This window comes from Armigeres subalbatus, chromosome 3, assembly GCF_024139115.2.
Source record: "Armigeres subalbatus isolate Guangzhou_Male chromosome 3, GZ_Asu_2, whole genome shotgun sequence".
NCBI lineage: Eukaryota > Metazoa > Arthropoda > Insecta > Diptera > Culicidae > Armigeres > Armigeres subalbatus.
In genome coordinates this window covers 85,078,335-85,106,008 of record NC_085141.1, presented here as the reverse complement: position 1 = coordinate 85,106,008, position 27,674 = coordinate 85,078,335, and the positions used below count along the sequence as shown (strand labels likewise).

The 27,674-nt window shown below is 41.6% G+C and overlaps 1 protein-coding gene and 1 pseudogene across 1 annotated transcript in view; one reads left to right on the top strand and one right to left on the bottom strand.

Moving 5' to 3' along the window:
- Positions 1–27,674, bottom strand: part of LOC134226697 (dopamine D2-like receptor) — a 1,014,775-nt gene that overhangs the window by 215,362 nt on the left and 771,739 nt on the right. The window contains exon 5 of the mRNA XM_062707645.1: positions 678–787. Coding sequence (XP_062563629.1) covers positions 678–787 — 110 coding nt within the window. The remainder of the gene's footprint in view (positions 1–677; positions 788–27,674) is intronic.
- Positions 26,422–27,485, top strand: LOC134227877 (uncharacterized; annotated as a pseudogene).

The following is a 27,674-nucleotide window of genomic DNA, read 5'->3' as shown; positions in this document are numbered from 1 at the left end:
GACTGTCGTCGTCGGGCGGACGGTATGCGAAGAAGTGCGGCACTACTTCGAACAGAACGCATGCAATTTTGATTGCATGAGCAACATTGCATCCACCTCTCGGGGAAAGCGAACGAGAAGCAACTTCTTTCTCCAGCGAGCAAAGAAATATCGTTCCCAAAGAAGTCCCATTTCCATCGTCAAACTGCATGGATGATTCCTTTAGAGAGGAACAACTCAACACAGCCCCATTGTGTTACTAAAGTGAAATACATATATGTGATGTGAGTCTGTACGTCCCAGAGCAGAGCAGGGAAGGCTTCAGCAAGCATATGCTTCAATCGTGTGGAAAAAAGCAAATTCCAGCAATCCCTGTGTCCATTAGGATGATGACTAAGACTCAGGATCGTTGAGGGGGCGATGTTTCATACAATGACCTTCATTGTGGATAAAGTAAAGGGAAGAGTAAATGTTTGCTTTAATTTGTAAAGTGTTGAGCGTCAGTATCGATACGGAGGAAAAGAGTGGACTGACTCAGTCTTTTCTCATTCCGGGTGAATCTTCTAGACCTCGGATGGAACCACTTAGTCTGCACTTACTCTTCATCAAATTTATTTTTTTTAATGCCTAACCATAAAATGAAAAAAAAATCAACAAGACTGAACGAACCAAATGTATATTGCTCAGAGCAAGCTTACCTGTCTATTGATATTGCCACTAGATTAAATATAGACGACGTTGAGCATATCACATCCATTGCTATGTAGAAATCACAAACGAAATTTGGCAACGTCCACGCGCCATTAACCTGTAATTAGAAAAGAAAAAGAAAGTACATGAATATGCTGTTTCTTCATTTTTGTAATCATTAAACACAATTAGAAAAAATTGTAAAGAAGAGCACAAAGAAGAGTCCTAGAAGTTATGTATGAGTTTTCTATTTTAATATTTTAATAAGATATTTTAATTGAAGATTGGATAACACTCTGGATGTACATTTCAAAATGAAATTTAAAAATAATAATAATTTTCTTCAAATTCTACAAATGAAATTCATATGTAGGGTGAATTATCAAAAAGACCCGGAAGAGTTGTCCTGTGCAGCTTGAAAAAGTACTTTTTATAATTCTTGATCTGCATCTATACGTCAGCATCCTGCACGTCCAAGAAGGGTTCGCAAATCTTACTCAAAGTGTCTTAACTTAACTTCATTTGATTTTTTTAGTGCAGGCGTAACCGCGACCTAAAGTGCATCATAGACCAATCAAATACCCAGTCTTCGAAATCCTGGAAAAAGAAGATTTTGAAATTTGGGGCAGGATTTTTCGAAATCTTCGGAATCCTGAAGCAGGATTCTTCGAAATCCTGAAGCAGGATTCTTCGGAATCCACAAGCAGGATTCTTCGGAGTTCTAAAGCAGAATTCTTCGGAATCCTGAAGCAGGATTCTTCGGAATCCTGAAGCAGGATTCTTCGAAATCCTGAAGCAGGATTCTTCGAAATCCTGAGGCAGGATTCTTCGAAGCCCTGAAGCAGGATTCTTCGGAATCCTGAAGCAGGATTCTTCGGAATCCTGAAGCAGGATTCTTCGGAATCCTGAAGCAGGATTCTTCGGAATCCTGAAGCAGGATTCTTCGGAATCCTGAAGCAGGATTCTTCGGAATCCTGAAGCAGGATTCTTCGGAATCCTGAAGCAGGATTCTTCGAAATCCTGAAGCAGGATTCTTCGGAATCCTGAAGCAGGATTCTTCGGAATCCTGAAGCAGGATTCTTCGGAATCCTGAAGCAGGATTCTTCGGAATCCTGGAGCAGGATTCTTCGGAATCCTGGAGCAGGATTCTTCGGAATCCTGAAGCAGGATTCTTCGGAATCCTGAAGCAGGATTCTTCGTAATCCTGAAGCAGGATTCTTCGGAATCCTGGAGCAGGATTCTTCGAAGCATTCTTCTGGTTGAAGCAGGATTCTTCGGAATCCTGAAGCAGGATTCTTCGGAATCCTGAAGCAGGATTCTTCGAATCCTGAAGCAGGATTCTTCGAATCTGAGCAGGATTCTGGAATCCTGAAGCAGGATTCTTCGAAGCAGGATCCTGAAGAAGCAGGATTCTTCGGAATCCTGAAGCAGGATTCTTCGAAGCAGGATCTTCGGAATCCTGAAGCAGGATTCTTCGGAATCCTGAAGCAGGATTCTTCGGAATCCTGAAGCAGGATTCTTCGGAATCCTGAAGCAGGATTCTTCGGAATCCTGAAGCAGGATTCTTCGGAATCCTGAAGCAGGATTCTTCGGAATCCTGAAGCAGGATTCTTCGGAATCCTGAAGCAGGATTCTTCGGAATCCTGAAGCAGGATTCTTCGGAATCCTGAAGCAGGATTCTTCGAATCCTGAAGCAGGATTCTTCGAATCCTGAAGCAGGATTCTTCGAATCCTGAAGCAGGATTCTGGAATCCTGAAGCAGGATTCTTCGGAATCTGAAGCAGGATTCTTCGGAATCCTGAAGCAGGATTCTTCGGAATTCTGAAGCAGGATTCTTCGGAATTCTGAAGCAGGATTCTTCGGAATTCTGAAGCAGGATTCTTCGGAATTCTGAAGCAGGATTCTTCGGAATTCTGAAGCAGGATTCTTCGGAATCCTGAAGCAGGATTCTTCGGAATCCTGCAGCAGCATTCTTCGGAATCCTGCAGCAGCATTCTTCGGAATCCTGCAGCAGCATTCTTCGGAATCCTGCAGCAGCATTCTTCGAAATCCTGAAGCAGGATTCTTCGGAATCCTGAAGCAGGATTCTTCGGAATCCTGAAGCAGCATTCTTCGAAATCCTGAAGCAGGATTCTTCGGAATCCTGAAGCAGCATTCTTCGAAATCCTGAAGCAGGATTCTTCGGAATCCTGAAGCAGGATTCTTCGGAATCCTGAAGCAGGATTCTTCGAATCCTGAAGCATGGATTATTCTTCGGAATCCTGAAGCAGGATTCTTCGGAATCCTGAAGCAGGATTCTTCGGAATCCTGAAGCAGGATTCTTCGGAATCCTGAAGCAGGATTCTTCGGAATCCTGAAGCAGGATTCTTCGGAATCCTGAAGCAGGATTCTTCGGAATCCTGAAGCAGGATTCTTCGGAACTATGAAGTAGGACTCTCCGGAACCCTGAAGCAGGATTCTCCGGAACCCTGAAGTAGGATTCTCCGGAACTATGAAGTAGGACTCTCCGGAACCCTGAAGCAGGATTTTCCGGAAACCTTGAAGCAGGATTCAACGGAACTCTGAAGTAGGATTCTCCGGAATCCTGAAGGAGGATTCTTCGGAAACCTTAAAGCAGGATTCCCCGGAATCCTGAAGCAGGATTCTCCGGAGCCCTGAAGCAGGATTGTCCGGAATCCTGAGGCAGGATTCTTCGGAATCCTGAGGCAGGATTCTTCGGAATCCTGAGGCAGGATTCTTCGGAATCCTGAGGCAGGATTCTTCGGAATCCTGAGGCAGGATTCTTCGGAATCCTGAGGCAGGATTCTTCGGAATCCTGAGGCAGGATTCTTCGGAATCCTGAGGCAGGATTCTTCGGAATCCTGAGGCAGCATTCTTCGGAATCCTGAGGCAGGATTCATCGGAATCCTGAGGCAGGATTCATCGGAATCCTGAGGCAGGATTCATCGGAATCCTGAGGCAGGATTCATCGGAATCCTGAGGCAGGATTCTTCGGAATCCTGAGGCAGGATTCTTCGGAATCCTGAGGCAGGATTCTTCGGAATCCTGAGGCAGGATTCTTCGGAATCCTGAGGCAGGATTCTTCGGAATCCTGAGGCAGGATTCTTCGGAATCCTGAGGCAGGATTCTTCGGAATCCTGAGGCAGGATTCTTCGGAATCCTGAGGCAGAATTCTTCGGAATCCTGAGACAGGATTCTTCGGAATCCTGAGACAGGATTCTTCGGAATCCTGAGACAGGATTCTTCGGAATCCTGAGACAGGATTCTTCGTAATCCTGAAGCAGGATTCTTCGGAAACCTGAAGCAGGATTCTTCGGAATCCTGAAGCAGGATTTTCCGGAATCATGAAGCAGGATTTTCCGGAATCATGAAGCAGGATTCACCGGAATCCTGAACCAGGATTCTCCGGAATCCTGAAGCAGGATTCTCCGGAATCCTGAAGCAGGATTCTCCGGAATCCTGAAGCAGGATTCTCCGGAATCATGAAGCAGGATTCTCCGGAATCCTGAAGCAGGATTCTCCGGAATCCTGAAGCAGGATTCTCCGGAACCCTGAAGTAGGATTCTCCGGAACTATGAAGTAGGACTCTCCGGAACCCTGAAGCAGGATTCTCCGGAACCCTGAAGCAGGATTCTTCGGAACCCTGAAGCAGGATTTTCCGGAAACCTTGAAGCAGGATTCTCCGGAACCCTGAAGTAGGATTCTCCGGAACTATGAAGTAGGACTCTCCGGAACCCTGAAGCAGGATTCTTCGGAACCCTGAAGCAGGATTTTCCGGAAACCTTGAAGCAGGATTCAACGGAATTCTGAAGCAGGATTCTCCGGAATCCTGAAGCAGGATTCTCCGGAATCCTGAAGCAGGATTCTCCGGAACCCTGAAGTACACAGAAATAAATAATGAAAAGTAAACAGCGCGTAAAACTTGAGATGCGGAAATTTACACTATTCTACGCGGATTCTACTTCGGAATCCTGAGGCAGGATTCTTCGGAATCCTGAGGCAGGATTCTTCGGAATCCTGAGGCAGGATTCTTCGGAATCCTGAGGCAGGATTCTTCGGAATCCTGAGGCAGGATTCTTCGGAATCCTGAGGCAGGATTCTTCGGAATCCTGAGGCAGGATTCTTCGGAATCCTGAGGCAGGATTCTTCGGAATCCTGAGGCAGGATTCTTCGGAATCCTGAAGCAGGATTCTTCGAATCCTGAGGCAGGATTCTTCCGGAATCCTGAGGCAGGATTCTTCGGAATCCTGAGGCAGGATTCTTCGGAATCCTGAAGCAGGACTGTTGGGAGTCCTGAGGGAGGAGTGTGCAGAATCCGGTGGCCGGCGTCTCCGGAATCCTGAGGCAGGATTCATCGGAATCCTGAGGCAGGATTCATCGGAATCCTGAGGCAGGATTCATCGGAATCCTGAGGCAGGATTCATCGGAATCCTGAGGCAGGATTCTTCGGAATCCTGAGGCAGGATTCTTCGGAATCCTGAGGCAGGATTCTTCGGAATCCTGAGGCAGGATTCTTCGGAATCCTGAGGCAGGATTCTTCGGAATCCTGAGGCAGAATTCTTCGGAATCCTGAGGCAGAATTCTTCGGAATCCTGAGGCAGGATTCTTCGGAATTCTGAGACAGGATTCTTCGGAATCCTGAGACAGGATTCTTCGGAATCCTGAGACAGGATTCTTCGGAATCCTGAGACAGGATTCTTCGGAATCCTGAGACAGGATTCTTCGGAATCCTGAGACAGGATTCTTCGGAATCCTGAGACAGGATTCTTCGGAATCCTGAGACAGGATTCTTCGGAATCCTGAGGCAGGATTCTTCGGAATCCTGAGGCAGGATTCTTCGGAATCCTGAGGCAGGATTCTTAGGAATCCTGAAGCAGGATTCTTCGGAATACTGAAGCAGGATTCTTCGGAATACTGAAGCAGGATTCTTCGGAATCCTGAGGCAGAATTCTTCGGAATCCTGAGACAGGATTCTTCGGAATCCTGAGACAGGATTCTTCGGAATCCTGAGACAGGATTCTTCGTAATCCTGAAGCAGGATTCTTCGGAAATCATGAAGCAGGATTTTCCGGAATCATGAAGCAGGATTCACCGGAATCCTGAAGCAGGATTCTCCGGAATCCTGAAGCAGGATTCTCCGGAATCCTGAAGCAGGATTCTCCGGAATCCTGAAGCAGGATTCTCCGGAATCCTGAAGCAGGATTCTCCGGAATCCTGAAGCAGGATTCTCCGGAATCCTGAAGCAGGATTCTCCGGAATCCTGAAGCAGGATTCTCCGGAACCCTGAAGTAGGATTCTCCGGAACTATGAAGTAGGACTCTCCGGAAACCTGAGGCAGGATTCTCCGGAACCCTGAAGTAGGATTCTCCGGAACCCTGAAGCAGGATTCTTCGGAACCCTGAAGCAGGATTTTCCGGAAACCTTGAAGCAGGATTCAACGGAATTCTGAAGTAGGATTCTCCGGAACTATGAAGTAGGACTCTCCGGAACCCTGAAGCAGGATTCTTCGGAACCCTGAAGCAGGATTTTCCGGAAACCTTGAAGCAGGATTCAACGGAATTCTGAAGCAGGATTCTCCGGAATCCTGAAGCAGGATTCTCCGGAATCCTGAAGCAGGATTCTCCGGAACCCTGAAGTACACAGAAATAAATAATGAAAAGTAAACAGCGCGTAAAACTTGAGATGCGGAAATTTACACTATTTGAGGCAGGATTCTTCGGAATCCTGAGGCAGGATTCTTCGGAATCCTGAGGCAGGATTCTTCGGAATCCTGAAGCAGGATTCTTCGGAATCCTGAGGCAGGATTCTTCGGAATCCTGAGGCAGGATTCTTCGGAATCCTGAGGCAGGATTCTTCGGAATCCTGAGGCAGGATTCTTCGGAATCCTGAGGCAGGATTCATCGGAATCCTGAGGCAGGATTCATCGGAATCCTGAGGCAGGATTCATCGGAATCCTGAGGCAGGATTCATCGGAATCCTGAGGCAGGATTCATCGGAATCCTGAGGCAGGATTCTTCGAATCCTGAGGCAGGATTCTTCGGAATCATGAGGCAGGATTCTTCGGAATCCTGAGGCAGGATTCTTTGGAATCCTGAGGCAGGATTCTTCGGAATCCTGAGGCAGAATTCTTCGGAATCCTGAGGCAGAATTCTTCGGAATCCTGAGGCAGGATTCTTCGGAATCTGAAACAGGATTCTTCGGAATCCTGAAACAGGATTCTTCGGAATCCTGAGACAGGATTCTTCGGAATCCTGAGACAGGATTCTTCGGAATCCTGAGACAGGATTCTTCGGAATCCTGAGGCAGGATTCTTCGGAATCCTGAAACAGGATTCTTCGGAATCCTGAAGCAGGATTCTTCGGAATCCTGAAGCAGGATTCTTCGGAATACTGAAGCAGGATTCTTCGGAATCCTGAAGCAGGATTCTTCGGAATCCTGAAGCAGGATTCTTCGGAATCCTGAAGCAGGATTCTTCGGAATCCAAGAGCAGGATTCTATGGATTTCCGAAGCAGGATTCTTCGCCTTCAATGTGCTTATCCTCAGCACATGTTTAAATTGAACAAATTGATAATTTATTTTCAAAAAGAATTCACGTGTTTTGGCGAGATATGAGCCCATATCCTCCTACTCTATAGGCAGGCTTGATAACCCTTAGACAGCCTTGGTGGCCTCATTCGCGGAAAAGCTATCTTAATCCGAGTAGCAGTTAGAATTTTTTTCACATGTGTAGTGGAATGTGTTCACCTGCCATAAAACGAGCTTAGTTGTACTCCATTCAATTCTACCACGTTGTAACCTTTACAGATGTGTATTTCGACCTCAACTATAAGGCCGCCTTCGGTGTCTCGCCATACAGTTGAGGTTGTCGAAATAGGTATCAGTAAAAATTACAACGTGATACAATTAAATGTAATAGTATGAAACCCACTTCACGACAGGTGACAAATTGTTTATTATCGACGGAGTTACACACCAAAGACCTCCAATAACAGGCCAGGCGAATTGTGTAATGTTTGTGAATTAATTATTCACTACTATGCAAACTACTTGCTTGCCAGAGCATTTGATGTGTGTGTCCATTCTTCGAAGCAGTCGCAATTTGCTTTTTGGCAAATTTATTATCAATTTGTCAGTGTCAAACATGTGCTTCGTATATGCACTGCCAAAATTATTCACATAATGATAATTGTTCGTACGGCTGATTCGTCGAATAATATGCAACTAACTGTTCGTTTTACTAATTTATGACTTCAGAATAGAGCTATTATTAACAGTCAAATGAAACCAAACGTCATTATTCGGTCATTTTATTCTCGGAATGTCCTCCGATTCTCGAGTTTGAGCATCATCAGTCACATCGGAAATATTGCAATCGAGAGCTTTCATCCTTCTGGGAAATGTGTTATTGTGTACTGTTGAGACTTCGGGACACCGATGCCTTCGGGGTTGTTTGGAATTGAAACAAATCAATCATTTTTCCGTTCACCACTGACTGGTTCGCGCGAGGGATGATAAAGTAATGAGATATTTTCGCAGATATTGATGACTTCAAAGAGAATGCTGTGCAGTGGGGTTTTGATGTTCGTACTTTTTGGGATATTGGTTTGTGCGATGAGCATAATGAAGCTGCATCGTTACAAGATTTTTTTCTCATTAACGATGGACTTTCCAATCGTAAATTGTGGATATCATTGCTTATCATGTTACACTTCGTTTGGCTTGGAAAAGGGTTTACGGATCATTCGCTTCCATTTAAACATTTCACTACCCAATATTTTGAAATTCAGGAGCCGCTACGTCACATTGGATTTCACTTTGGAAGGAAATAAATAATGGCAAGCATACGAACGAATTTTACGCAGCTTGAGCAAACACCATTCACCAAAGTAAACATGAATCAAAGTCCTTGCCATTTTCTGTGAACCGGAGCCTTGTGTATATTTGCCAGTCGCTCTAAACGTGACGGCACACCATCATCGTTCAGTGACTCATCCCGCGCTACAGTGCCTTCTTGTATTAGGCATCTCGCAAAATGAAGCGTTGAGACGTAAATTCAAAATTATCAAACAAATGCCTGTTGCATTAACCGTTTTTTCTTTGAATGTTGATCTGAACATATTTTTTGAGCTTTCATTCAGCGTTTCAGTCTGATTTCGAGCAAAATCAAATTATTCCAACAACAAATTTTAAAATAAATTTTGACCAGCAACTAGTCCTGAAAGAAGCGTCAAATGCGGGACAAACCTGTTTTCCAAGAACTTTTGTGCTTGGAAGCCTGCTCAACAGATAAATTAGCATATATGGCACAATAGCAAATAACCCGGAAATCTACTGGGGCCATGTTTATCGTTCTGTGAAAGTTTGTTTTGACATAACTCTTCAGACGTTAAGTTAACTCACTTGATCGTCATTAGCTGCATAATTAACCTATATTCGAGAATGTCTCGCTCCATATTCAGCACCAGAATCATGGTTCCAGTAGCACTATGTGCAAAAAGAGGCTGGCGCGCCGTGGAGCAGCAGCATGTTTGGCACAAAGTACGAATGTTTATCCACTGGTATTTGCGGTTCGGGGTAAATCCTTTTACCCGAGCATTCTACACTAGAAGCTTGATTTAGCATAAAGTATCTTATGTTTGGATTTGGGGGATTTGTTTGAAGCGCTCTCGGTACGGGGCTCTGCTTAGTGAATATTTGATTTATGAAAATAGAATGAAGCGTCTTCAATGCTTGTTTGCAAAACCAAACAGCTTTCGGATTTGAATTTGCTCCGCATGTTCGAATTGCAAATATATTTTGCCCTTCCGATGTATATTTTTTGAACAGCTACAATTCTTGATTGGCCTTGCATAAAGGCACTGTTTTTGCTTCACACTCGGCTCAATAAACAGAATAATCATTTTAAAATCACATTTTTAGAAATTTTTATGGATGAGATAATAATGTCAAGTTAAAAGAATTGTCGTGTTATTTGTGAAAATTATTTTATCGATAGTTTTCAAGACATATTAAACTCACATTTGGCCAAAGTATCAGAATATTCTTTCAAAAATACGGGCATTTAGACGGGAAAGCTTGTCGAAACCGCCATGTTCCCTATTGCGTGATACCGTTCAATAATCATATCACTCACTCTCCCACAATATCTTAATAAACAAAAACATTGAACTTTTCCAACAAACACCAATTTGTCTTGCACTTTGGCAGCCCCCTGGGGATCCATTCGCTTGAACACTTCCGGACTGGCCACGGTTAGCAAACAAACAAACACTTCCCCCTGCCGAGCTGTTTCTGCTTCGTTTCACCCAACTTGCCAAGCGAAGGGATATCTCGGTTAATGGAAATACGCCATTATCAATGGCTTCCAAAATTGGCACTCAGCCCGCACAATCTCGCTTGGGAAGTGCCGTGATACTCCGATACAAATAGTCACATAATTGGAAGCAGCTCTGCACTTTATTCCGTATTTCCGGTCAACCCTTGGGCCAACCCCTCGCGCTCGAAAGATCGCCTAAAATGAGCTTAATTTTGATCACTTTCGGCACATTTAACACTTCTGTGTAGAAGCAGACTCAAATGGGGACCAGGGTCAAACACTTGTAATCATTGGGTTCAGCAAAGGCTAACCATGTTTTTGACCTAAACGACGTTTGCCGTCCAGATTTTTATTTTTTATTTTCCAAACCCATTGTTTTTTCAACCTAACAGAATACATTTATTTAACACAAAAGTTTAATAAGCTCCCAACTAGGTATTACAATTTAATGGGTAATTTTGTCGGCTTTCGTGAGACAACAGACATTTCCAATTCCACCTAATGGATGTTCATAACGTAATTTTAGACCTAAAGACATATTCGACGAAGCATAATTCTAAACAAGAAGACGGGTTCAAACAGAAGATGCATAAGTATTATAAAGCTAAAGGGGCATCAAATCATGATATGAACATGTTTAATTCAAGACGATACTTTATGTGTCAGATGTCCATGTTTTGAGTACTGCGATTTTTATTGACCGGTTGCTTTTTGATTTTTGAACAATCACTTTTAAGTTCAAATTGATTTTAAATTAACCTTTCTAGTGCATTGGGGTCCATTTCGACCCAAGCACACCCTAAACACCGCTGTAACTTTGTAACGCAACGAGATAAAAATCTGAAAAATTCTGACTTTTCCTAACTTTCGGAAATTAAGGTTCCCTGAGAAAATCAGCTTCCAGCGACATCTAGGAGAGGCGCCACAAAAAAGTGACACATTGTGCATTGGGGTCCATTTGGACCCAAGATTTTATCACGATCACAAAAACTCAAATTTTAACCGATTTTCGATCTTCAGGCACCAAACGAAAGCTGTAGGATCCAATAACAAGCCCACGGGGTGATTCATCCAAATTTACCACTCTAGTTCCCGGGGAACCTATGCTAAAGAGGTACTGTTTGAGCTTCTCAATTTGGCACCAAATTTATCCCTCGAGCGGTCATCGGAAAGCCGCTGACAGGCAACCTAAGAAATCAATTGTTTTTTTTTTTTTAGAAATTTCAGGAATCGCTCTTAGTAAACTCATAGGACCTATCGAATTTTTTTTCGGTCTAAAATTATTTCATATTTTCATTAAAAATACAAGTGTTTTAATTTGGAAACAGATTTTTTTATTTCTTCCAACATCATTTGAAAATATTTCAACTGTTTTGAATTTCTCTTGGAATTTCTTCATAAGTTATTTTAGTAAATCCACATCTGCTCATTAGGAAATCAACCAGAGTTTTTTTTCAATACTTCATCTAAAAATATCTACAATGATTCAAAACATGAATCCCTTTTCGAAATTCTCCCAAAAGTTTCATGAACGATTCTTCAAACATTTGTTTTGAGAATTCTTTCTGAAAGTTCATGGTAAAATACATTTCATCGAAAATTCCCCCATGAATGTATTACATAATTTTATTAGATTTTGACCAAAAATTATTTTGCAAATTTCCTTAGAAAAATATTCAGGAATCGTTTCAAGAAATTTTTAAGGGGACGTATACATATTACGTAAGCATTTTTCTGGGTTTTCGACCCCTCTCCCCCATGTAAGATTTTTTCATACAAATGATTTTTATTTATATGGTGCGTAAGAAAATGACGAACCGCCCTCCCCCATATGTGCTTACATAATATCTGAACGGCCCCTAAGAACTCCTTTGAGTAATTCCACAAGAAATCCATCAGGAATTACGTCGGAGGAATATACCGAAACAGTTGCTGAGCGATTTTTTTTTGTGTATACCTCAAGTAATTTCCGGGAGAATTACGAAATAAATTTCCGAAGAAATTACCCGAAAAATAGAGGATTTATAGAAGTATTCTTGAAGTATTTTCCGCCGAAACTCCTGGAGAGACTCAACGAAGAGAGTTTTTGGAGGAACTTCCGGAGGAATTCCTGGAGGAACTTCCGGAGGATTTCCTGAAGGAACTTCCGGAGGAATTCCTGGAGGAACTTCCGGAGGAATTCCTGGAGGAACTTCCGGAGGAATTCCTGGAGGAACTTCCGGAGGAATTCCTGGAGGAACTTCCGGGGGAAATCCTGGAGGAACTTGGAAGAGGAGGAATTCCTGGGGGAACTTCCGGAGGAATTCCTGGAGGAACTTCCGGAGGAATTCCTGGAGGAACTTCCGGAGGAATTCCTGGAGGAACTTCCGGAGGAATTCCTGGAGGAACTTCCGGAGGAATTCCTGGAGGAACTTCCGGAGGAATTCCTGGAGGAACTTCCGGAGGAATTCCTGGAGGAACTTCGGAGGAATTCCTGGAGGAACTTCGGAGGAATTCCTGGAGGAACTTCCGGAGGAATTCCTGGAGGAACTTCCGGAGGAGGAATTCCTGGAGGAACTTCAGGAATTCCTGGAGGAACTTCCGGAGGAATTCCTGGAGGAACTTCGGAGGAATTCCTGGAGGAACTTCCGGAGGAATTCCTGGAGGAACTTCGGAGGAATTCCTGGAGGAACTTCGGAGGAATTCCTGGAGGAACTTCCGGAGGAATTCCTGGAGGAACTTCGGAGGAATTCCTGGAGGAACTTCGGAGGAATTCCTGGAGGAACTTCCGGAGGAATTCCTGGAGGAACTTCCGGAGGAATTCCTGGAGGAACTTCCGGAGGAATTCCTGGAGGAACTTCCGGAGGAATTCCTGGAGGAACTTCCGGAGGAATTCCTGGAGGAACTTCCGGAGGAATTCCTGGAGGAACTTCGGAGGAATTCCTGGAGGAACTTCCGGAGGAATTCCTGGAGGAACTTCCGGAGGAATTCCTGGAGGAACTTCCGGAGGAATTCCTGGAGGAACTTCCGGAGGAATTCCTGGAGGAACTTCCGGAGGAATTCCTGGAGGAACTTCGGAGGAATTCCTGGAGGAACTTCCGGAGGAATTCCTGGAGGAACTTCGGAGGAATTCCTGGAGGAACTTCCGGAGGAATTCCTGGAGGAACTTCCGGAGGAATTCCTGGAGGAACTTCCGGAGGAATTCCTGGAGGAACTTCCGGAGGAATTCCTGGAGGAACTTCCGGAGGAATTCCTGGAGGAACTTCCGGAGGAATTCCTGGAGGAACTTCCGGAGGAATTCCTGGAGGAACTTCCGGAGGAATTCCTGGAGGAACTTCCGGAGGAATTCCTGGAGGAACTTCCGGAGGAATTCCTGGAGGAACTTCCGGAGGAATTCCTGGAGGAACTCAGGAGGAATTCCTGGAGGAACTTCCGGAGCAATTCCTGGAGGAACTTCCGGAGGAATTCCTGGAGGAACTTCCGGAAGAATTCCTGGAGGAACTTCCGGAGGAATTCCTGGAGGAACTTCCGGAGGAATTCCTGGAGGAACTGCCGGAGGAATTTTTGGAGGAGCTTCTTGGAGGAAGTGAGAAATCAGAAGTGAAATGTGAGAAGTGATTGAGAAAAAATTAAATTAGAAGTGAGAAATGAGAAAAGAGGAGTTAGAAGTGAGAAATGAGAAATGAGAATTAAGAAGTGAGTTAGTTCTCACGAAGTAAGTAAGGAAAGTGTGAAGTGATAAGTGAAAAGCGAAAAGTGAGAATCGAAAAGTGAGAAGGGAGAAATGAGAAGTGAAATCTGAGAGGTGAGCAAGAAGGAAGTGAGAATTGACGAATCAGAAATGAAAAATGAGAAGAGAGGAGTGAGAAATCAGGAACGAGAAGTGAGATGTGAGAACTAAGAAGTAAGTAGCGCAAAATGTGAAGGGATAAGTGAGACGCGAAAAATAAGAATCGAAAAGTGAGAAGTGGGAAATGAGAAGCGGAATGAGTAGTGAGTAGTGAGAAAATAGAAGTGATTAGTGAAAAGTGAGAACTAAGAAGTAAATAGCTAGAAGTATTTAATAAAAATTGAGAAGCGAAAAGTGAGAATTGAAAAGTAAGAAGTGATAAATGATAAGTGAAATGTGAGGGATAATCAAGGAGGAAGTAAGAAAAGGGAAATGAGAAGTGAGAAACGAGAGGTAAAATGTGAGAAGTGAGAAGCGAGTAGCGAGAAAGGGGAATGTTGGAAGAAAAAAAATAAGAAGGAAGAAAAAATAAATAAGGAAGGAGAAAAAGGTGAAAAAAGAGGAAGGAGAAAGAAAGCAAGAAACAAAGAGGAATAAGAAATACAGAGGAATGAAGAAGGGTGAATAAAGAAAAAAAGGAAGAAGAAATAGAGATATGGAAAAAGAAGAAAAAGGAAGAATGAAGAAGGAATAAAGAAACAAGAAGAAGAATTAAAAATAGCAAGAAGGTAGAAAGAATCTAGAAAAAAAGGAAGAAGGGTGAAGGTGAAACGAATAAACAGAAGAGACAAAAGGACAAAAAAAGAATGAGTAAGAAAAAAAAGGAAAAAGGAAGAACTAACTTTTCACTCGTAACTTCTTACTTCTCATTTTTCGCTTTTCACTCGGCCGAATGATCATTTGTCCTTATGACCATTCGGCTTAATGACCATTCGGACTTATGACCTTCAGCCTAATGGCCTGATACACCGTAGGCCATGTTTTGTTTATATTTTGTGATACTGAAACGGATATCGTACGATTTGAAATATTGAAGGTCAACCAAACTGTCCTTTAGTTCGGGACTCGAGTTTACTTACAGGTGCTTAGTAGCTCTTTTCGGTCCTCAAAGCTTCGATATGCATTCAATTATATCCATTACACTTCTGGGAGGCCAGCGAATATCGTAAAATAGTTTTGGGTCATCCAAACTGACTTGACTTGAGATCAGGACTTGAGATCTACAACTTTTTTTTTATTTTTTTTTCGTGATTCTTTATATAATATAAGTTTATCACAAGATCTACAGCTATTTTTAGTACTCAAAGCTTAAATATGCATCTTTTGTATCCAGTGCATTTCTTGTCAGGTCAACATACATCGTAAGATAGTTTTGGGGTATTCTGGGTCACCCAAACTACCCTTGAAATCTGGACTTGAGATCCAGAGCTGCAAAACAATCTTTTTTTAGCACTCAAAACTTCAATATACATTCGATTATATCCATTACACCTCCTGGGAGGTCTATGGATATAGTTGAATACATATCCAAGCTTGGAATGACAAAAAAGCTAGTGTCGTGGTTGTAGATCGCAAGTTCTGGACTCATGATCGGTTTGGATGACCCAGAATATCCCAAAAGAATCTTACAATGTCCCTGGATCTAGATGCTATGGATATGGTTGAATACATATCCAAGCTTGGAGCGAGGAAAAAAGCTAGTGTCGTGGCTGTAGATCAAAGTTTCTTTACTCAAGAATAGCTTGGATGACCCAGGATATCCCTAAACCGTCTTGGCATGGCTCCTGGTCTTCTGGAATATGTTATGGTCATGGTTAAATTCTTAGGCCTGAATCCAAAGGTGGCCCACAACCGGTCACAAGAAAAAAAGAAATGGCGAAAAATCAACTTATCATACAAATTGTTGTTCAAGACAAAGATTAGCTACGAACTGTCACTTTCCATTGGTGATCAAATCGCTGAATAATATTGACTTGAAAAAAAATATGAGCACAGTTCGGAATTAGGGCCACAACCGGATACACTCCGCTATTACTGGAATAGGTACAGGCGTAGGATTAACTGTTTTTCAATTAAATATATGGAAATGCTAATATCATCTTCCAAACTTAGACGTACATATTTATGATAGAATTAGAGGCGAAAATATAGATTTGATAGTTCTGTTAGGATACGGTAGGCAGGAAGAATGTTTTACTGAAGTTGATTTGAAAGCGAGCGGATGGCAATATAAATCTCAAGACTAGAGGGACTAGTATCAGCGTGGAAGCGTGGATGTAGGAACGTGTTGATATCGGTTCCAGGCCAACCTAGTCAAAATTATTTTTTTAATTTCTCCAGAGCGGAAAAGATGTATTATAGTCAAATAGCAGCTGCTGGTTTGAGACATTTAAGACTTAATTTTAAAAATGGTTTCAGAATTCCTTAAAAAAAAAATGTGTTTAAATTGAAATATCTTAGATCCTATGTCTTATCTTATCCCAGAAACTTTGAAACAGCTAGCAGTACTCCATGACTGCTCTTTAAAGTGCGTGTACATTTGTATTTTCTCGAAGAATAAAAAAAAGTCGCAAATTTCTGAACAAAAATGTCTTTTTTCGTGTTTTTGTTAGAATACGTATTGTTTGCATCAAGTACTATTTTTGGGTGGTGATAAAGCTAAGACAGATAAATGTTTTTGATTTTTTTCGATGCTCTGATTGTTGTCCAATAGTGCCAAGATGCTGTAGATACCGGAACGGTATGATAGATGCTGTAAGATGCAGTAGATACCACAAAGTGCCGCACGTTGTCCGTTTCCCACGCGGCGGAGTGCCGTTCTTTGAACGCGCACACTTTTGCTTGGAGTTGGTTCACTGTTTTTGCCATCACGGTTAGATTTTTACAGATAGAGCTGTAATTTTGTCTGCTGACCAATGGTTTATACTATGATTGATGCTGCATGGGAAGTTTTTTCAGAGTGGGTGAAGATAAACCCATAAAACATCGACAATTTTTTGAATGCAAGTATTATTCTTGGGCGAGGATTCGGAATACAAAAAAATCTCAATTTGACCAAAACACGTACACAGCTCTTCAAACAAATGGTTTATTTAGTCTTACAGTTCTATTTTGAACTACAAACTCTTTTCTAAATAATCAACAAAGCAAAATTATTTCTCCCTCGACATTGAAAACATTTTTTTAATCAGTCGCCACACCTCGCTGGTAAAACGTCGCTAGAATCCTATAAACAATAGAAAGTCAGTAAATCTAGCGGAACCGAAACGAGCTGTGTTGCTTGGTGATATCGTTCTAACTAAACGAAAACGTGGTTGGTCTTTTCGTCGTCATGCAAATGTATTTATGTGCCAGGGCAACAGGTTCGCTTGTGTAAACTTTCCAAACAGGTGAAATTAGAATGAATTGGAAAGTTTCCGCTCATCCAGCAGCTCCCCCGCTGCTGCTGTCATCGCGCTTTCCGTGGACATGGCACAAAAGGTTAAGCCCGTCGAGAGATGCTGGAGCCGGATAATGGAACCCAGCACTACAGGAGTATTTTTCATTCTACATTGAAAGTTGAAAACTGACTCAGGATCGTGCACAAGTCGTCGAGAGTTATGCTTTCTCCACTACTGGTACCGGTGGGACGGACGACGATGGTTGGGTAAGTATTACTCGACTAGCAACCAAACCTAGGGTTATGTAAGTAATTTCCGGTCCGTGATGCAATTCCCGTTTAAAGTTTTATAACAAAGAGAACCGACTATGCTGCACGGTAGAGTGACAACAACAGCATGTTGCTTGTATTGACTAACGATTCTACGGCGAGAATTAGACGCCGAACGAAAGTACCGACCGAAACCCTACCCACCGTAGCATGGATACTGAGGATGAGTGCAAGCCGAATGAGTAGCGTTGCCGACAAGTGAAAATCTCGGCAAATGGTTCACGGTAACCGGGACTAAAAGCGTGCAGGTGGTCGGGCAGAAGGGTAGAAGAATGGAATTGTTGGTAATTTCTTCACCGGGCAGGTCTTGTTCATTAAGTTTTATTTCGCAAGGGTGGTAAGTAGGGACGCGACTGCCACTGGCAGCGTAAAGGTCGAGAGCAGTGGCGACGCTAAACGGAAGCGAACAACTTGTTCCGGTGAAGATACATCACAGTTTATGTTAACTGGATGAACATGAAGTGGTACGCTTGCTGGGAATGGTTTTTTGAATTTTAACAAGGTATGTAGATTGAATGACGATAGAATCCATGCTGGTGACATTGTTTCGTGACGAGCGTAGATGAGAAGTAAGCTGGTGGCTGTCGTGAATGTCACGTGCTACTATATTTTGATCTTTTTCATAAAACTAGCAAAGAAGTGCAACACCGTGTAAACAACAAAACATTGGATTTAGGAAGGAATAAACAATTTCCATTATAAATACCTTCGAAATTTAAGCTTATGTATTTACATGTTCACAGCTATCTACAAAAAATCACGTTGTTCGGGAAATGCACGTCAATATTAATTCTAGGCTGTAATCGATTGCTATATGGGTCATTCCCTTGGTCATTCCATATTCCATCAATCGACTTCCTTAGAATTGAACAAAATTTTAACCAGTTGTTCATGTTTGGGTTTTACCTTAAAATTCAAAATTTCGTGGGGATTGGACCTCCTCACGATCAATACAACCATCCCCCTTTTCGGACATGAATATAATATCTCAGGAGCTGTAAGGTCTAAAATAATCTAAGAGACATTTTTCAAGGAATTTGGAATTGTTTAAGTGCAGTTAGAGGTGTGCGCCGGTCCAATTTTCGGCGGTGGCGTTTTCGGCGTCACGCGAACAGTCATTTTAGCCGGCGGTGGTGGCGTGAAACGTCGTGGCGATTTTTTTATTGCATTTCTTACGATTTTTTGTTTTATTTGTATTTTCTGTTTTATTTGTATGGCAGCCCCCCTTTCCAGAAAGGGGTTTTAAACAGTCATAGAAATATACTTTCCCTTCCTAAACCTCTACAGTTTTGATGAAATTGGTGTTTCATTTGTATGTGAGCCCCGTTTATAAAGGAGGGAGTGGTCTCGAATCATATTGAGAACCATCCCCCACCTAAAAAATGTCTGCATACAAACTTTCACGCCGATCGGTTCAGTGGTTTCCGAGTCTATAAAGGTCAGACAGACAGAAATTCATTTTTATGTAGGGTTTCTTACCCCATTCCCGGCCTAACATGCGCACGACTGCATTATTTAATTGATATTTATGACTAGGAGCTACTTTTCCTGAATTTTGTGGGCCGTGTAATATTGCGATGGGGTTCACCTCTGCTTAAAAATAGTTATTCTTGCTAAAAACCGCTCGAAAAAGCTTTTATTTGATTTAAATTAACATGGTGCAGCACTCATTTCAGTCATAGGCGATTGCTTATCTGGCATACCCCAAGTCTCTTCGGCATATGCAATATTTTACTCAATCTCTCAACATCTTACTCTCAATCTCTCTCTCGGGACGGTAGAAAATGAGACGTAAACAAAAATATGCACGTTCCACGATAACGTGATGCCAGATGGTATTATTCATAATAATTTTTAATTGGTTGAGAAGATATATGCACTCATCCAAATTCCTTCCAAATACTTGAAAAAATATTGCTTTTAGTCTTTGAAATTTAGATAATTATAAATAACATAAAAGCGTCAACGTTTTAGACAGTTTTGTTATTAACGACGAAGGATTATCTTCATACTAAAATAAGACTCATGGCCTTTTGGCAGCACTGTACAGCTAGAAGTTCTTGGGCCGAGGTGATTTTTTGTTAGGTTTGAGGATACATTTTTAAATGTATTCTAATATGTTTATATAAAATCTAGTGATACGAACAATTAGAAAAGATTGAAGTGCGTGATATTAGCATTTTTGTGTGGTGATAAACAGCCTGAAGCAATGGTTGTATCGAGCACTGTGAAGATTTTCAGGTAGGTGTTTATTTGATGATACCGTTTTGTAAAAGAGGAAAGAATCACTCCGGCTCAGTGGTGTTGCAACGAAGAGCAAAAGTTTGAAATCTACATTTTTAATTTCTATAATTGGATCGATTAGGAGTGAAATAAATGGTTGAAAAATATTGAGTATTGTGCGCGATAAATAGGAGACATTTAAAAAAATATCAATCATAAACCTACGGCTACCAAACAGTATAAATAATTAGTTTTTTGTGCAGTGAGCCGGGAATGGGGTCCATAGGCCCAAGTAGTGATTTACCCTATATAGATTATTTTCGGATTTCCCACGAGAACTACTTTCAAGTTTCGAGAATTCTTTGGAATTACCAACAGAAGCTCCAAAGATAATTGTTTAAAATTCGGGAGGAAATTCGTCGGAATTTAGATGAGAAATTCTTCAAAATATGCACGACAAATAGTTTCAAATTTCTACCAGAAAATGTTCGAAATATCCATGGAAAGCTCCTGATGAGCATTTTTCGAAATTTACACGGAAAATTCTTCATGATTGTTGAATAGTGCGGCTGGTAGAATGGATGTTTTAATGCTGGCTTCCTCAGTCTAGAATGATTAGGACGGCTAGTTTGGCATGTCCAACGTGAAAACAATTTTTTTTTTTAAGATATCCGTGGACAAAAAAAGTTGTCAAAGGATATTCTTTGAAATTTTCTCGAGGAATTATCTGGGAAATTGCTCGAAACTTCAAAGGAATTACTTTGGATTTCTAGGAGAAATTCTTTGTACGGATTTATCGAACCGCTGAACTTCAAAACGATATCAAAGTCGATGATAGCTGCATTACACTGCACAATCAGATCCGCTTCTGTTGCGTTTGATGTCGACTGACAACGATTTACGTTGCGTTAAATGCGTTGCAGTTATTGAACGGAATTCGCTAACTGAAACGTAAACATGTTGCAGCTGTCTTACAACTAATGTGACCAGCTGGCGTCCTGCGAAACGCGGGACGCCTATCTGGATTACATCACCTGCTTCAACACGAATACGCCCTAAGTACATTTCCCATAGATTTTGCACTAAAAAAATATAAAAATACTTGTAAGTTGGTATGAATTTGTAAAATGAAGTTGAAAAATGCGCGAAACGCGGTACGTCTGATCACATTACTTACGACTCGTGTATTGTCCTTAGGATATTCTTCTGGTTGTTTGGCCGAAAAAGTCGTTTTCCCTAACAGGTTTGGCCGAAATGGTCGTTATGCCCGACGAGTCATACGGCCAAATGTTAATTACTGAACGGATAATATGGTCAAAATGTTCGTTAAACACGTTGTCAGCCAGCACTCGATCTAGTCGGTTGTCTCTTACTGCAGAGCAAAGTCGGTTCGAATTTCACAATAAGCTCTATACGGAAATATACAGCGGTAATCGATTTCAGTGTGCTACATGTGCGGCCAAGTGCGGGAGATATTGAAAAATTACTTCGCGACAAACTTGCGCTATTTAAAAGAAGCAGCACGGTTTGCTGCTTCTCACAACCTCCGTCATTCAATGGTCGCGAATAATACAAATTTTAACATTCCGGTTCATATGGAAGACACAGCAACGAATGTTCGCATCCATGAACTCCCCCCAGGGGGCCCAGGTTCGTCGGATGCAGTAATCACCGGTCATATGAAGGAGAATGGGACTGTGAAACCAGTAGCACGAGAACCCAAGTCTTATTAGAACTTCCCTGGAAACCTGTTCAACCTTCATGCTAACCTGCAACAGTCGCGCCGGGAGTGGGAGGGACAAGTAGGACATGCCCTACGCATGAATTTTCCTGGGTGGGACAGTCAAAGCATTGTCGTACCCATGATTATGGTAAGAACACATAAAGTCGCTGGCACGAATCTGTGTGTTATCAAAACGTGATTTCAAATTAATCAGAGTCTTTAGAATAATCATAGACGTTTCTGTAATCCTAAAGGAATATAGTACTGATCGTTCTTCAGGACTTTAGGCACTTCATAATCCTGATAGTACTCAGGATGTCTACAGCAAGGATGCTTTCGATCATTCAGTTATCTGGGCTCGATCATTTAGTAGTTTGCCAATAACTCATTCCACAGGCTAAATTTCAAAATATGTTGTACGCTGGACTTTTAGCATAAAGGTTTTTCTTCAACTGTGCCTAACAAGTCATTCTTTGAATTCCACTAATAACGAAGTTTAAGCGCTAGTTGCAATAACTTATAATAGATAATAACAAAATATCAATCATTTAGTTTTAGTTGCTGCAACTAGTGCAAACAACGAACAGAGTTGTAGAAAATAAGGGTATGCGATAAGACACTTTTTTCTGACGAAACGAAACGAAACGAAATTTAAAATGTCTGTGTTGATTCGAAACGAAACGAAACGAAATAAATATTTACTTTCGAGATTTCGAAACGATACGAAATCAACGTCCATTTAATTCGAATTTTTTTTCCGCGGAATTTTTGTTGAATTGATTATGTGTGCAATTCTCATTTCATTTTCTCAAAGTCAAATAACTTTGCGATCAATAGAATTATAGTTACAGAAGAAGCAGTCTGTAATAAATCGCCGTGTTCCCGTTTAGCATTGGCGATAAGGCAATACCCCTGCATTTGTGCCGCTTTCAAAGGAATTCATCGTGGACTACCGAATGTGATCAATTTTATATCAGTTCAGTTTTATATCAGTAAGCAGGGTAAAAGACCCAATAGTGGAGGAACTAAGCACGATCCATCACTATTTGTTCGCCTACACCACCTCTATACTTCATTTTGCTTACCGAAAGCTATATTTTAAATGAGAAGTGATCTAATTGCTGCAGAACTCATCATTGTTACCTAAAATGATACCTCCAATTATTGGTACAGTGTTCCAATAGTTGCGGTATTTTTTTAATTCTTGTTCCTATAACCGTGAACCCCATTGTTTAGATATGGGACTCGCAACTATTGGAATACCACTACTATTGGTGCAAAGTCGAGAAAAAGATAAGGTGATATAGTGATACTTTACCAGTTTTAAGGTATTTTCTCTCCTGTTTTCTTTTATTTCGCATAATGACAGATCAACAAATTGATAGACTTAATGGGTTGTATTTGTAGATTTTGTAAAAATAAAACAACCGCAACTATAGGAACAACCACGACTATCGGAACTTTTGCCCTATGTATATAAAAATATAGGAATTGTGTGATTTTCTTTTGTATTCTGATTCAAATTTTAAACCTTATTTCATTTCTATTTTAAACCTTATTTCATTTAAGACTTATGTTTATGCTGAAGCATACTTCATATTCATTTATCAGCGTGGTTTTATGTTATTGAGCTAAATCAAAACCAGAATATATTGCAAATTTTATGCCCGATTAGATTAGCAGGGGCTCAGAAAATATTGTCCCACCATAATATGTTCCCACCTGTATACAGTAAAGGGTATATTGATGGAACTTCATTGTGATTCAAAAACACTAGATACAAAATCTGTATAGCTGGAATTGACCATACAGGGGATGGACAAAATAATTAGGATAGGCAAATTTTGGGTAAAATTAGATGTGTTGTAACTACCTTAATTATCATCCGATTTTGACAATTCAGGCATGCCTGAACTAGAAAACTAATGCAGTTTGACGGTATGTCCATGGAACCGACTATGGCCAACGGATTCCGGAGATATTCCGGGTTTTTCGGAGGTAGGTTCAAAACCGTAAATTTAAGGTGGATATTAGGAGAAGTTGTGGTTAAAAATTGAATAATATTAGTAACCGCAAATGAAGTAGGGCTCTTGCTGATTGGAACCATATATTGAGATTTGGAATCGGACCAGAATCAAGTGAGATATTGCCATTTCTTTATAATCGGTTCCGATCGATACTTATCAAAGGGGTCAGACCACAACTTCATTTGAATCTCGCTTTTTGATAGATGGTCCACTATGATTTTATTCTAGAAGGCCTCTAAAGTGTCAAGAATGAAAAACCAATTGAATAAACGGATCCTGGAGTCGCTGGGATGTCCCCGGGGAACCTGTGAATGGGGACATTTAAGTTTTAGCACCAAAATCAGTCATTCGACGGCTCTTTTTTCATGGTTTTCGATCAGGAAGCGAAGTATGAATATAAAATGGTCCATTGTCGGCTCTGACCGCTTCCAGGATCTACGGATTGGCCCCAGGGAACTTGTGGAAGGGGACATTTTAGTTTTACCACCAAAACCAGTCGTTCGACGGCTCTTTTTTCATGGTTTTCGATCAGGAAGCGAAGTATGAATATAAAATGGTCCATTGACGGCTCTGACCGCTTCCAGGACCTGCAGATTGGCCCAGGGGAACCTGTGGAAGGGGACATTTTAGTTTTAGCACCAAAACCAGTCATTCGACGGCTCTTTTTTCATGGTTTCCGATCAGGAAGCGAAGTATGAATATAAAATGGTCCATTGATGGCTCTGACCGCTTCCAGGATCTACGGATTGGCCCCGGGGACCTGTGGAAGGGGACATTTTAGTTGTACCACCAAAACCAGTCGTTCGACGGCTCTTTTTTCATGGTTTTCGATCAGGAAGCGAAGTATCAATATAAAATGGTCCACTGACGGCTCTGACCACTTCCATGACCTACTGGTTGCCTCCGAAGAACCTGTGGAAGAGGTCATTTTATTTTTAGCACCAAAACCAGTCATTTGACGGCTTTTTTCCATGGTTTTCGATCAGAAGGCAAAGTATGAATATGAATGGTCCATTGTCGGCTCTGACCTTTTCCAGGACCTACGGATTGGCCCCGGGGAACATGTGAAAGGGGACATTTTAGTTTTAGCATCAAACCCAGTCATTCGAAGGCTCTTTTCATGGATTTCGACCAGGAAGCGAAATATGAATTAAAAATGACCATTGACGGCTCTGACCGCTTCCAAGACCTACTAATTGTCCCGAGGAACCTGTGAATGAGGACATTTCAGTTTTAGCACTAAAACCAGTCATTCGATTTTCGATCAGGAAGCGAAGTATGAATATAAAATGGTCCATTGACGGCTCTGACCGCTTCCAGGACCCACGCATTGCTCCTGGAGAATCTGTGTAAGGGGACATTTTATTTCAAACATCATAGCCAGTCATTCAACGGCTCTTTTCTAGTGGTTTCGAATAGGAATCGAGAAATGAATATAAAAGGGACCATTGAGGGCTCTGACCGCTTCCTGGACCTACCGATTGGCCCAGGGAACCTATGGAAGGGGACATTTTAGTTTTAGCACCAAAACTAGTCATACAACGGCTCTTTTTTATGGCTTTGGATCAGGAAGCAAAGTATGAAGTAGGCAGGTTCGCAGGGATAGGCAGATAGCAGGGTGAGCTATCCGTAGGTCCAGAAACTGGTCAGAGCCGTCAATGTTCCATTTCTTGTTCATACTTCACATTCTGATTGAAATATATGAAAAAAGAGCCGTCCAATGATTGGTTTTTGTGCTAAAACTAAAATGTCCCCTTCCACAGTTCCCCGGGGGCAATCCGTAAGTTCTGGAAGCGGTCAGATCCATTAATGGTCCAATTTATACTCATACTTCGCTTTCTGATCAAAAATCACGAAAAAAAAAGCCGTCGAGTTATTGGTTTTGGTGCTGCAACTTAAATGTTCCTTTCCACTGGTTTTCAGAGGGGAATCTGTAGGTCCTGAGAGCGGTCAGAGTAATCAATGGTCAATTTTATATTCATACTTCGCTTCCTGATCTGGTTTTGGTGGTAAAACTAAAATGTCCCCTTCCACAATTTCCCCGGGGCCAATCCATAAATCCTGGAAGCGGTCAGAGCCGACAATGGACCATTTTATATTCATACTTCGCTTCCTGATCGAAAACCATGAAAAAAGAGCCGTCGAATGACTGGTTTTGGTGCTAAAACTTAAATGTCCCCATTCACAGGTTCCCCGGGGACATCCCAGCGACTCCAGGATCCGTTTATTCAATTATTTTTTCATTCTTGACACTTTAGAGGCCTTCTAGAATAAAATCATAGTGGACCATCTATCAAAAGCGAGATTCAAATGAAGTTGTGGCCTGACCCCTTTGATAAGTATCGATCGGAACCGATTATAAAGAAATGGCAATATCTCACTTGATTCTGGTCCGATTACAAATCTCAATATATGGTTCCAATCAGCAAGAGCCCTACTTCATTTGCGGTTACTAATATTATTCAATTTTTAACCACAACTTCTCGTAATATCCACCTTAAATTTACGGTTTCGAACCTACCTCCGAAAAACCCGGAATATCTTCGGAATCCGGTGGCCATAGTCGGTTCCATGGACATACCGTCAAACTGCATTAATTTTCTAGTTCAGGCATGCCTGAATTGTCAAAATCGGATGATAACTAAGGTAGTTACAACACATCTAATTTTACCCAAAATTTGCCTATCCTAATTATTTTGTCCATCCCCTGTATATTAAATAAAAAACACTTCATAAGGCATTGTTTTGCGCACCTGCTTAAAAAAAACTACAAAGCGATATAAAAATACGATTCAATTTAAAATCACTCAAAACGTATAAACATGCTTATACGCATTTTGCTGGTTCCACTGTGTGTGCTTTGACAGGTGCTTGTTTCGTTTGGAATCGTCTGCGTTTTTATTATTGCGATTGATTTTGTTGTTGTTATGTAAGTATTAATCCATTATTATTAATACTATCGTGTGAATGTAATCGCTTATTAGTGTATTTTTGTTGAAAATCCATTTGAACAGGAAAGAAAACTACGTATCAAGGAATGCACGATGGACGAAGCAATCCCAAACGATTGCAGTTTGGACTATCCAGAAGCGGAGTACCTGCTCGAATACGAATTCCCTGATGCTTGCAGTACCCAGTTACTGATGGATCCCTTAAACAACAGTACCAGCCAAATGGAACATGCAAGTGACGCTGGTGCTGATGATTCGGAAAGCTACATTTTTGGATGTGTTCTCTTAGTGTAACGTCAGTTCAAAGGCCAATATTCCGGATCCTATATCGCACGATGGCAAATTTCGGCTAATAGCACTGCAAGTTTCATACACAAGGTTTGAATTCTTGCTGAGGAGCATTTGTATCGTGAGGTAATTTTCATTGCAAAGACAGACGGAACAACTTGTCCAGCCTGGGGAGCAGAAGAAAAACCTATCGAAGAAAAGTTCGGGAAATTTGTGCTCTTCCAGTCAGGTCGTAGGCACTACACGTTAGACCAGGTTGTAGAAAGTAGCAGTTTATTGCAGAGCTGACGGAATAAAGAAATAACACTTCTCCTGCATGTTTACTCCTTATCTGTCAGCAACCGTACGATTTGGAGCTCAGTGAAAGAAAGTTTAGTTGATCCTTCTGATCGTGATCGATCGGGTGCAGCAACAAAACAGGCTGTCATAGAATTAGCAGACGAGCTGACGATGCACATGGTATGGCGTGGTCATTCTGGGCGAATTCCATCCATAACGGCCCAGCTCACTTGCGAGAGACACTTAAGAATCATCCCCCACAGCATCTAGCTCACTTGTTCAGAGCTAAAGAAGGACAACACGTAAATGCCATCCTCAGAGAGCTTACGGTAGCTCATAGCCTAAACAATAGTTACCATGAAGAGGTAGTGGCTCTACGTCAAGTATTCGATGTGGTGGAATCCAACATTGAACATTTGAGTGCATCGATGAAGATGTTCAAGATTCGGTTGGAGGCATTGGAGTTAAGAGACAAAGTGAACGAATCAATGATCAGTGCAATGGAAACAACGGTTAAGGTTCAGGAGTGCAAGTTAGGGGAAAGACTAAAGGCACAAGTAAGTGACATGGAAGATGTGGACCACATGTAATTGCAGGGTTGTTTCAGAATGTTTTATTACTGTTTCAATAATTAAAAAATGTGTTTTATTACAAATAAAGTTGTTCAATGATTTTAATCATTCTTCGTCTTTTGTACATTTACCTCGAAACCCAAATCAATTATGTTTGCAGGAGACAGTTGGATCAAATCTTCCTCCACAACTGTATCCACATTTCCG